The 12,396-nt window shown below is 42.7% G+C and overlaps 2 protein-coding genes across 4 annotated transcripts in view; one reads left to right on the forward strand and one right to left on the reverse strand.

Moving 5' to 3' along the window:
* The window catches only part of THBS4 (thrombospondin 4), a 43,133-nt gene extending 42,444 nt beyond the window's left edge, over window positions 1–689 (forward strand). For both annotated transcript variants that reach the window (XM_057405460.1, XM_057405459.1), the window contains one exon: window positions 459–689. In XM_057405460.1, the coding sequence (XP_057261443.1) occupies window positions 459–624 (166 nt within the window). In that variant the 3' untranslated portion in view covers window positions 625–689. The remainder of the gene's footprint in view (window positions 1–458) is intronic.
* Window positions 690–10,615: 9,926 nt separating this feature from the next.
* Window positions 10,616–12,396, reverse strand: part of SERINC5 (serine incorporator 5) — a 35,442-nt gene continuing 33,661 nt past the window's right edge. For both annotated transcript variants that reach the window (XM_057405462.1, XM_057405461.1), the window contains exons 10-12: window positions 11,930–11,969; window positions 11,120–11,267; window positions 10,616–10,809 (exon numbers count right to left, since the gene is read on the reverse strand). In XM_057405462.1, the coding sequence (XP_057261445.1) occupies window positions 10,662–10,809; window positions 11,120–11,267; window positions 11,930–11,969 (336 nt within the window). In that variant the 3' untranslated portion in view covers window positions 10,616–10,661. The remainder of the gene's footprint in view (window positions 10,810–11,119; window positions 11,268–11,929; window positions 11,970–12,396) is intronic.

Raw genomic sequence — 12,396 nt, forward strand, 5'->3', positions numbered from 1 at the left:
TTTCTTCTACCAGTCCTTGAATTAATGTTTCTGTCTCTTCTTGCGGCATGGGAAACCATTACAGGGAAGTTGAATTAGGAGCCATGAGAAACAGAGGCGCTGACATAGAGACATGTCTGGGGTACAGAGAAAGACAACCACATTTTCTGCCTTTCCAGTCAGCATTTACTAATAAAAATATAGATGTGGAAGCCACAAAATTTTTGGATGGAAATGTAATTTGAAGGTTGGTAGTGCTCCATTATGGGCTGGCGCCATAGCATGCACTGTCTAGTTAGCCTCCCTCTGCTTTTCAGTGGTATACAGCTAAAACTGAGAACAGTCCCTGTTCATTCTTAATGCATAAACAAAAGAGAAGGCATGGTACCTAAAGAAGAATATGCAGGTAATTCATTAATTGAAGTGCTCCCTTGTTTTGTCAGAAGAGACTAAACTTTTCCATATTTTCCTATTTTCAGATACCATCCCAGAGGACTTTCAAGAATTTCAAGCTCAGCAATTTGGAGTTGGGGATATTTAAGAACAAGCAAACTAACACTGCTATTGCAAACAATAAACCAATATATTTTAAATCCTTATATGATTGTTGTTGTTGGAGTGCACACTGCAGCTTGTTCTCATTGATGTGACTTTATCAGACTTCTTTTTTGTATAAAAGTAAAAATAAAAAGGAGACAAAATAGCCTGGAGCTTCACTTGTTTTTGAATTTGCCCTGAAATCTAGGGAGCAGCATGTAATGGGGTGACACGTGGTTTCTCAGCAAAAGTTTGAATCTATTGCTATTTTGGATTTGATATTAAAGAGAGTGGGGAAGAAAGTGCAATTTTGTCTATCTGAAATGTGTCAGAAACAACAGGTTGCAACCCGTCACAAAGTGGTTGGGAGCAGTCTGGCAAAGCCAAGCGCTTTTTAGTACCTTTCCAGTCCTGCTAGGATAGTTTTCTCTCCTGTGGAGCAGTTCAACTCCTTTGGTAGGCCTCCTCTAAGAACTCTATTAGACCTCCCTCCCTGCCCTCCCACTCCCAGGAAACTGTGAGTAACACTGTCACATCCTGTAAAAGCCAAAAAGCTGACTGCAGGGCATTGTATTCACAGCTTATTACTTGCATGTGACTAAACAAAAAAAAAAAAAAGGACATAGGGAAATAAATGCAGAGTCACCTATACAGAGAAAATGATCCTAATTTTCACATATGCAAAGCCAGGCTTTGACCTGCTGTCTGCACTCAGAGCACTCTCTCAGCAGGTACTGCACTCATGAAAAGTCACCAAGTTAAAACCCCAAACCACTGCATGAAGCATTAGCAACCATTAAGAAAGGACTAAAAAACAAACAATAAAAAAACCACCCTATCACAATGCACCCTGTAATTTGAAGTATAGAAAGGTGTTGGATACCATGTGATTTCTCCTATATTCTTCTTCAAGCTGAAGTAAGGAAAGGGAGGGTGGGACAAGCTCCAAGGACAGCTGAAGAGAAGGATATTGCAGCCTCTAGAGTAATTGCTTTAAAAGGGACAATGGAAATGGTATTTCAGCAGGCAGGGAGTATGGTGAGGGTTTAAAAAAACAGAAGTAGCCCTGAGCAAATGAAAAGCTGTGGCTCCTTCCCAGCATGAGAGCACAGGGAAAATGTGGAGTTATCAGGTGAGTGCATCAAAACAATAAAAACATTTCCTGTTCTCAGTACAGTAAAAATGCCATTGAAGTTTATGGTGCTAGCAAAAGCTTGGGGTCCAGGAAGAGTTTTCACTCGGGGCCTGTCCATAATCACCAAGGCTTCTGGGAGCAGCACAGCCCTGGGACCTGACTCACGAGGGATCCCAGAGTCACAACGCTGGAGCACTCATCTGGCACAGCACTTAATTGTGAAAGGGCCTCCCGTGTCAGTCCTCCTTTCCCCTTGGCTTCACCAAACCCAACTTCAATCACTAGGTTTTCAACTGAGGACTGGAAGGCTAGTTACTTTGAAGCAACACAGAGGGTATTGTCACATTATGCTTAGAAGATGAGAATAAACATCTTTTTCTAGCTGAACATAGGCTGTAACTGCAGTATTATTTGTTTATGAAAGAGAACACAGACTATGAAGCAAATTTGTGTCTTCCTTCTCCTGCACTTGCATTTCACTGGATGGAGCTGCCCTTTACCAGGCAGAAATGCTCTCTGGATGGTTTGGGTGCAGTCTGAGCAGGAGCAGTTTCTCATTCTGTGCTGTGTGAGCCTGCAGCACACACATCTTGCACAAGTGGTCTGTTCCTCACAGTGGGTGCCACAGGCCTGGCCCACCATGCCCTGCCTGCAGCGTGTGCTGGTCAGAGCATGCCAGCACATAGCAGCTCCACCAGGAAACATCCGAACTCCTGCCAGCCTCTGAACCTCCACCCATTGTGTCCTCTCCCATGGCTGGAGGCTCTCCTGGTACAGGGGCTGGGAAGGGAGCACCCTGGCTGTTGGTCACACCAGCTTGCCACCTTTGAATCTGGCCGTTCCCAGGCTCTCTTCAAGTCTATGCCACTGTCACTGCCACTGGAGACTGGAAGGAAGGAGGCTCTTGTGCTGTCAAAGTCAATTGCATGAAGCTGTGAGCTTCTAACCTCCCCCAGGAGAAAACACACTGCCTTTGTCAGCCGGCAGCCACAGAAACCAGTGGCAGCTCAGGCAGCTCGAGCTCTTCCTTTGTTTCAGAAGGTGCTGTTGGAACATTACAGCAGGCTGCCAGAGCTCACTGCCTGTTGTGTTGACACACCAACTGCTGGAACTGAGGAACAGCGAACCGAGGAATAGTGAAGTCCGGCTGTTGCAGACAAACATTTGCCCCTGGGTCATGGTCTGGGCTTGGGAAGCCTCCTGCCCTTCACCTTCCCATCAGAGACAGTGCGGTCCCTTGTGTGTGTTTAAACAAGCTCCTCTTGCATCACCACCTCTTTCTGGATGATTCTGCAGCACAGATATAGCTCCATGTGTGGCCTCTGGCAAGTGAAAATGCTGCAATCCTACATCTTTCAAACCCTATGTGTAGCTTTCCCTTGCCCCCACCACCTGCAGAGCAGAGCAGCACTCTGCTGGAGAGCCAGCTGCAGAGTCCTGGGGCTCTTGCGCCAGGGTCTGTCGTCTCACCACAGGTTAACTCTTTCCTGCATGCTACAAACACTGTGACAAACACAGTTCAAATGCTTCTGTTCTCCTGGTTTGAAATGCCAGGGGAGAACATCCTGCCGTGGTGCTGCAGGGTGAGGTGAAGGCAGGGGTGGGCACAACAGCAGCAGGCTGCTGAGCAAAGACTGCTTGCTCTCACAGACTCTTTGCACTGCTCAGGAGCCACCTGCACCATGTTCAAAAGACAGAGCCTACCACTACGCACACCAGAGCTGCATGGAGAACAGCAGCCTCCATTCCACCCTATGAAACTTGGTCAGCAGCTTCTCATAGCCACAGGGAACCCACGTCTTGGTGTGATCTATGGCACAGACACAACCAGCCCCAGCAGGCAGGCTGCAGCCAGCCGATGCTGATACAAGACTGCAACAGCCCAAATGCGGATGGCAGGAAGCAAGGACTGCAGGGCGGTGCAGGGAGATGCAGCACTTTCCCCGGTGTGGATCTAGGCGTCTTATTCAGCTGCTATCCACCACACCATCCAGGCAAGTGAGAAAACAAATGAGAAATCCTTGTCTATCCTTGGCCTGGGAAATATTCTGTTTGTGCTGTCAGAGGTATCCGACACATCTCAGAGCTCGATTGTACAGATGAATCTGTGCAACCTGTCATCTTGTGAAGGTCACACTCTGGAGGGATTCAAAACCGTATAGACAGGGAAGACATGTAATATTCCATAGGCCAACATGTTCATTGCTAAACAATGTCCCAGTGTAGTGAATAAAAATGATCAACCAGTTTACCATTACTGCCTCAGCAACTCCTTACCTCATATATTTGTATATGTCTCAAGTTTCTCCCAAAATAAATGGACTTTTCAATTTTTATACAGAAGACCAATTCATTTCAAATGTAAGAAAAACTTTATTGGTCCATTAAACATTAAATCTATAACAATACATTCACTCAGTATACAAAAGGAAGTGTTCATAAAAACCATTAACATGCTTTAAAAAAGGCAAAGCTGTTGACTATTTTACAATTAAGATCTTAAAACTCTGACTTCTTTACCAACCCTTAAAAGTCAAAGTGTTACAGTTACTACAGATCACAAAAACTCACAAAAAAAGTTCAATAAATGAGCAAACCTCCACTTCCCTGGGCTACAGCTTAATAAAATAAAAAAGAAACAAAACACACACACACACCAAAAAAGTTCCCTTGAGATATTAAGAACCTTGTAAAAGACTAATTAAAATCCCCTCATTGCTAAGAAAATGCATTTACATTTTGACTACTTTGCATCCAGTTTTCAAACATGGCATATACCAGACCGGGCACTGCTCCTCGTGGTAAACAAAAAGCGGACAGTGAACCCGTATGTTCTCAGTAACTATTTTCTCACCTTGCATATGGCAAGTTGAACAATTTTCTCTGAAAGTCAATGCTTTTTGCCTTAAGTCTGTCTGTATGGATGCCCAACGACACCTAAGCACCTGGACATGTGTTGGTTAAAGGAGAAGTAAAGCCCTGGTATGAGTTAAAAGGTATTATTTCCCCATAGCTTTCCAAAATTCTTGTTGGCTTCACACCGAGGCTTCTTTGGCAAACATGTGGCTGCAGTGGTGCACCCCGCAGCTCTGCTGAGCAAAAGCCCTGGAAGCTTTCAGCTGCTGGAGAGGTCTCAAAGCTGATCACTGTGGCTCTGAAGAAGTTTGTGCAAATGGCTGCCCAGCACAGCCCTGGGAGCTATTGGAGACTGGCAAATGGGGCTTGTATCTAAATAAATTCCACCTTTAAAAAAAAGCATTATTGAACAGGTGGGAATGAGTCAAAACCAGGTTTGATAAACAACCAACAAACCAAATCAAAGCTGGATTTAAGACCCCCTTGACACCTACAGAGTTTCATCTGGCATTAGAAAGCAGCCACCATGCCAGTCTCCTGAAGTTTCTACTTCAAACCCTGCACAGTGTGCCTGCACCCCTGGCAGTGTTCAAGGCCAGGCTGGACAGAGCCTTGGTTGACATGGTTTAGGGTGAGGTGTCCCTGCCCATGGCAGGGGCATTGGAACCAGATGATCTTAAGATCCTTTCCAACCCTAACTAGTCTATGATTCTATCTCCACCCGTGGGCACATGGGCATTCTGCCATCAGGATGTTGAAAACACAGAGAGATACCAGTTCCCAAGTTATGTATTCTGTTACAAGAACAAAAAGCCAAAGCTTTCTAAGCACTCGACCGCTGGCATTCCCTTGCACAGTCATGTGAAATGCTCAGTTCAAATTACTGTTTACAAAATTGAAAACACAAAGTAAGATGTCATGGCGCTCATTATGTGTTTTCCTCCCACAAGAACTCGTAGGCCATTTCAAAATACAAAGAAGCAGTTTTCATAGAGAAAACTGATCCATATAATCAACTATGATCCTTGACTTTAACACTGCAGTTTGTCCTGCTATAAAAGGAAAGGATCAACAAGACATAGCAAAGAATTCTTTGCTAGTTTCTAGCACCAAAGACATCCCACTTGACAGGAAGCAGAATGGGAGTGAAGCAGGTTTACAATGCCTTTAAAAACAATCCAAGGAGAAAAAGGCAAATAAAACAGGGAGAGACAACCAGCAAACAAAAGACATTGCTTCTAAAGCCCAGAAGGAAAGATGAGAGCAAAACTGTAGCTTAAGTTTTAGCTTAAGTCTGCGTGGAGACTTGAGCTAACCCATCTAGCCACACAGGTACAGTCTCATGGCATCATGCTTCAGCAACGTATTCAGGAGAAAAGCCTAACAGCTGATAGCAGAAAATCTTTATAGCTAGTCAGCTATAAAAGCAGTCAGCGGATTATTCTGTTACCAGTCTGTTCAGAGATGCCCATGATAGCATGGGCTGCTAGCCAAAGTTCGAGCAGTCTGTCTTGAGCTCCCAAATTTTGCTGATGCACTGGTCAAAACCAGAGAACTGTTAAAGGACAGCTTTTTTCAATAGTGCAACAGTTACTTCATTAATAGGAACGTTCTAGCCCAGAAATGGCCACACCAGTGGCCGATGAAGCATTTGTACGTGCACAGTTCATAATCTCAAAGCGCTTCTAGATCTGTAAAAAGGTGCTAAAACACAAAATAAATAAATAAATAAACATGCAGCGTTTATGATTCTGGGGGGGACAAGCCCTCGTTCTGACTATGCATAGATTAGCAACACTGAATTACCCATTTCAGATGAAAGTGGCCCAACCCAGCCACGATTTACTGAATTAGCTGGGCAAGTACAAGCTTTTTGAACCCCATGGAAATGCTTGAAGTGCAGAGCTAAGAGTATCACAAGCATGTAACAATACTGATGTGTGACCACAGTGCTGTTCCTTACTAGGCATCCAGCTGCAAGGGCTGCCTGCACGCTTTGAGGAACTAGGTGGTAAACAGCAAACAAGCACACTCATCTGCTTTCCAAACATTCATAATGAGGTTTTATGGTATCACTTATTAGTGCACCTATCTGGATTCAGATATTTGCTCTCTGAGTCCATCCCACCGATTCTACCCCAAATAAGAACCAGTCATGACTGCCGCTCTCAGCTGCCTTCATGAGAAAAACTAAAACTGTTCCAGTCTCGGACAGTGCAGCAGTGAGGCTCCAGATATCCTTTCTTACGACAGACAACTTGAAAAAGTAGAAAGGTGCTGATAAAATTATTTCACCTTCCCAGCGTAACTAACTTGTGCCAGCAGTCAGCTCCTCCAAGAGTTCATTACACGATACCACTAGTATTAACTAGAGGAAACTTAGTACTGGACATGTTCTCTAGTCTTCCTGTGTTTGTAACGACAGCTTCCTCACTTCATACCGCCCAAAAATACTAGGAGCCAGAAATGCTGCTCTGCTTAAGCCTGAGAATTCAATGAACAATTGCAGCACAAGGCAGGATAGATACCAAGCAGCTAACTGCCTCAAGCAGAGCAGACACCTGCACTTTCAGATATGGGGAGAGAAAGTTAACTGTTTACAGTTTAAATGTAAATGCAAGCAACAACTACTCATTTACTTAGAAAAGCATCAGGCTATTTGTGAGTCTTCCCAGATCACCTTACACTGTGCAATAGTATCTGAGACAGTCTCCCCTAAGAGGTTTGTCAAGCACATATTATTTTAGTCTTCCACATGCACCATGGGTCTGACTTCAGTCTTGGACACACCAGCACGATGCACAAGGCAGTATTACCCAGTCACAGGCTCAGTTCAGGTTTTCCAGTTCCAGTGCCACCTGAATTATCAGCTATCACACCAATAGGTAGGAAGGCACTTCTTCAGAAGGTTTTAAAAGCCCAATTGTGTGAGTTGTTTGGAATCTATGAACTGGGCATTTGAATCCTCAACCCTTGCTGAGGATTTTGTTAAGTAGTTGCACATGGAAGTTCACAGTGCAGATTTTACAGTGAATGGTAAGGCTGTAACACTTGCTTGGCCAGCAGGAAGCCATGCCTGAGGATCTAGGGGTGTTGAACACCCAGGTGCCAAGAGTTACTGATTCATTAGAAAGGCCTGTAGATACACAGCTGGATCTGCGACTGCAGCACGGACAAACAGGTCATCAAAGTTATTTTCAGGGTGATTTCCCACAGTGTTTGCTCAGAAGTAGACAAAGCAGTGTGGTCAGGCACTGGTCCGTTCCCACCCTACCTATACCAGCAGATCTAGATGCTTAAGGTCAATAGTGGAAAGAAATGATGAAGTAGCAACTCAGTGAGGCAAGTGCTGCGTAAAAAGAATGGACTTATGCCTCACTATGGACTTCACTCTTACAACCCTGTTTTGTCCGTGTAAAAACTACTTCTTTACATACAAACTATAAAAAAAAATGAGCACAATGAGGTGCAGGGAGTCCCTATGCAGGCAGATACTGCCTACATAAAATAAGTCTCTTTGTAAACAAATAAGAACATCCAATGGCCAAGGTATATGTTAAGGTCATCCACATTTATGACTGCTATCAGAAAACAGTTACCATTCCCTGCCTTATAACCTGACATAGTGTATGCCTTCTTCTGCAGCGCTCCATGCCCAGATTGTTCTGTTAGAAAACACATTGCTAATTAAAAAAACCAAAGTTTAGTTTCTCATAGTACAACACACATGGCAACAGAAGGTAACTCCTGCAAGCCTCTATACTTTAGGGAAAGCCTTCAATAAGGGAGGAGCAAAAGCCTGGACTGTCTCAGCTGCAGCTCACAGCTCTAGCACTAGATCAAGATTGTTTGTTAGAATAACTACCGTGAGTTAGGCAGGACAGCTGTTAGTCATCATTGCACAGCCCATAAGCTCTTATCTTAGGGATGAGATAAAGGCCTCTATATTGACAATGTGTTAACAAAGGCCCTCTTCTGCTGCAGAAGGATCTGTGTGATGGGACTTCAAATGCAGAGAGAGACACACTGATGGGCCCCCATGCCAGCAGAGCTCTTGGCGAGATTAGAACCTTCCGGCAGAAGCAAAAGGGAAGGGAAAAAACTCTGCTTTCCTCTCCAGAGCTATTTGTTGCTCTTCTAACTCCATGTCAAAGCTAAGCTTCAACTGCTTTTTCCCCCTAGATACACACAGGAAGAGCAGCAGGGGAGTCACTTCTGGACAGACTCTTCCTTCCCTTAGATCTCATGACATGTATTTTGAGGCTTTTAATCACCAAGGGTAAGTGGTGTAAATACGCAGGACTGCAGACCTGTAGAATTTGTTTGAGGTAAAAGTACATGGGATTGGGAAGATCGCATCCCTAGCAAGCTCTAAGCAGGACAGAAGCCTTAAGATAACCATAGCAAAAAGGCAGCTAAAATGGTAATGAAAACAAGAGCAGAACTGAGATCTGTTACTTTAGGATTACTCTCCAGGTGTGCATCAGCAATTATTGCAACAGATCAAATAAGGCATGCAAATATTTTGGCCACCACCCTGGCCTCTATTTTGTGCTTGACTTTGTTTTGCAGAAACTACTGGTATTTTTAAGGCTTCTTCATATATCAAAACAAGAACTGCTATGTCTGTTGATTTTGTTTATATCTTGCACATTTTATATTGTGTGTATATATATGTAGGGAGAAAAAAGCCAAAACCTCTAAGACTAGCATAAGTCACAAATTCACCCCATTGGAACGTAGACAACCATACTAGGTTCAATCTTATTCAGCATTTAGGGCATCTGAGCTGTTGTTCTACCACCGTATTGTCTGCTTAAAGCCAATGAAAGTGACATTGTACAGTTTAATATTATCAAGTCAGTCATATGCACTAAAGCAGCTGCTGTTACATTTGTGTCTTCTGGTTTTGTTTTTCTGACTGCTTACCCCACTGCTTGAAATAGAAAGTCTCCAAAAGAAGTCTAGTCTCCATTAACGGATTGGTTGGCTAAGTTCCAACCCAACAGCAAAACTAACATCAACAGAGGAGTATAAAAATACAGCAGTTAGAAAGAATACTTTCCAATCAACATGCAGGCAGAAAAGGAACATGATGCACCACAGTCCTTTTCTGACCATCAAAGTATTTAAAATATTATAAAATTAGTAACAGATACAGAAGTGAAGATCCTGGGAGGTCTTTAGACACAAGCTGAAACAGCAAGGTAGGAAAGTAAGCGAGCACTCCACTTTTAAATTTGACAGCAACTGGCAGTGCTCATGTAATTAGCATTTTGTCAACAGCAAACATCCTGAATAGAGAATGTACCATATCTTAAATCCTGGTGCACTACATTCAACATGCAATTTAGGAGAGCTGGCAAAGCAAAGTTGGACAAAATTCAGAGTTTAAGAATTTTTGCATAGAAATCCCCTTCTGTTAACCACTGGACCAGATCTGAATTGCATAAAATATTCAGGTGCCTTTAAAAGTTATAACAGAATAAATACTCTATTATCATTGGTACATTCCTTTCTCAATCTAGGTAGACAATAACTTAATGTATTTAATATTTAGATAAAGAATTTTTACTAGATGCTTTGGCAATCAAATTCTTACATATTCTCTATTTCTAAAGAAGTATTTAGTTAAGTTTCTGGAAAAAAAATATCTGGATAATACTTACAAGAATTATATGCTGTACAGAACAGCAGTCCAAATCATCACTGCAAACTGTAAAGGACACAGTTAATAGAAGAGTAGGGAAAGGAATGTATATTTGCTAGAAGATAGCCAGCATTCACAGGAAGGAAGAAGATATATCTGGCCAATGAAGCCAGAGAAAGATTGTCAGTTATTTTAAAAGCATTTTCTTACTTCAATTTATGCAAAAACTCTGTTTCCTACACTCCACACATCAATATTACAAAGACTTGGAAGAGATTTGTAATCTCTTAGGTAATGCTTGTTCATGAAAATTTAAAAAGGTAAAAAAAAGTCTTCAATCCTGTCTTTAGTCAGACTAAAAACTTACTCACAGGTACCTTATGATAAATGGGGAAATAGGTGTTTCCTCATTACAAAATTACTTGTATTTTATTTGTAAGGGGGGGGGGGGAGGATGGGGGAGGGAGAAAAAAATATATAAACCCAGAAAGACTTTCTGAGTGTTCACACTGAGAACTCTCTGGTTGGGCAACAGAGTGGAGCAATGAGAGTCCACAGGTACAGGCAGACACAAACCCAACATGAGGCCATCTTAATCCAGAAGATGGACCAGGTTCCGGTGAAGAACTTTTCAATCTGAGCACTTTCATAACTGTGAAAGGAAAAAGAAATAAAAGCAATAAACTCACTATTTATATCTCAGACTGCAGACTCCCCTGTTTTTTCAAATGGCTCACAGACTTCAACTAGGTTAACCCAGACACAAAACAGGGGAGAGGAGCCCTTTGTAGAGCAATACCTTGCACAGGAATCATCCAGGAAAGACTTGGAGTGCCTCTTCCAGCTTCTTATTTAAGAAGAGAAGACACACTAACGGCAGAAGTTCCATTCACATCTCCCCTTTCAGTGCAGAGGACTGCTAATAAATTAATTATTTCTCAGCTTTATAGAAATATACTTACTGGAACCAGTGAGTTACTGTCATCATCACGTAGAGCGAAGCCAAGAAGAAAACAAAGTGGAAATAGGCATAACTGTACACCGTGCCTTTCTTCTCGTCATAAATCACAGACTGGCCTCCCCTTTTTTCAACGTGCTCTTCAGCATCAGCTGTTAAAAGACAGGAAAAAGAAATATTTTGCAAATTTGATGAGAAATGAAAGCAACAGCTGGCTTCACCAAGAACACAGCAAAATATCCATGTTGTGTTTTAGGAAAGAATGAATACATAGCAACACTCTCCTTGCTTTCAGGGCATGGACCTAAGCCTTTAGTAAAAGAAACTGGACTGCCACTGAAACCCACCTCCTATCAGCCTTCTGGCCCACAAGCTAGTTTTTTAGCATTTGGGCCTTTAAAGTGCTCTACCTGCACACACAATACTCTTCTGGCAAGTTCAAGCTGATAACCCTGATTGTACCAAGTCTGTAAACAGGGCACGCACGTCCCCGTTCATTCCTGAACCGCAGTCTATGCAAAGCTGCTGAGCCAAAAATCTAGCAGGCAATCACACCCAGAAGCATGCAAAGAGCAGAGATTACTCTGTTGCAGTAACGAAATGTCCTTTAAGAAATCATTAACTAACCTGCTGTTTTAAATGGTATTGTTACATCACCTGCTTCCTTCCCTAGCCTAACTTTGAGCACTTCAGCTGCTTCAGTTTTATATTCAACAGCACAAGCAGGTCTCTATCTGCAGCTGTGTCCTTACTCTCTTGGCTTTGGTCTGAAAACTGTGAGTGAGGTAAATTGTGTGGTGAAAAATGTAATTACCGTCTCCATCAGGCATGCAGCAAAAGCAGCAACGAGCTACCTGTGGAACAGACAACAGGAAAGGTAAGAGTTGTGCTACAGCAAAGAGGCAGAACAGTTGGTAAAGGAAGGTCTGCTATGTCTAGGTTACAGACCCTAATGCAGACAAGTCTAGTTTGTATGTCCAGCCAGGACAAAAGTCAAATTAGGATTTGCCAAGTAGTTCATAACAGTTTCTAAGCTTTGGGAAAACCTACTCCATAGGATTTTGAGCAAATTAACTATTCTTTAAGGATTACTCCACCCATCTTATATAACCCATGGTCAAACACAAGTGCAAATACTTATGACAAAATGGTGGAACAGCTATAGCTATAGTACAGCAGTTGCACATTAATAGTTCAGACGGTACTTACCTCCTCAGACGTGCATTTCAGTGCTTTTTAAATAAAAAATAACTCTACTGAAATTAAAGGGTAAGGAACTTT

The sequence above is a fragment of the Pezoporus wallicus genome, unplaced genomic scaffold (genome assembly GCF_028554395.1).
Source record: "Pezoporus wallicus isolate ANWC-B61680 ecotype Strahan unplaced genomic scaffold, APGP_CSIRO_Pwel_v1 scaffold_2696, whole genome shotgun sequence".
Lineage (NCBI taxonomy): Eukaryota > Metazoa > Chordata > Aves > Psittaciformes > Psittacidae > Pezoporus > Pezoporus wallicus.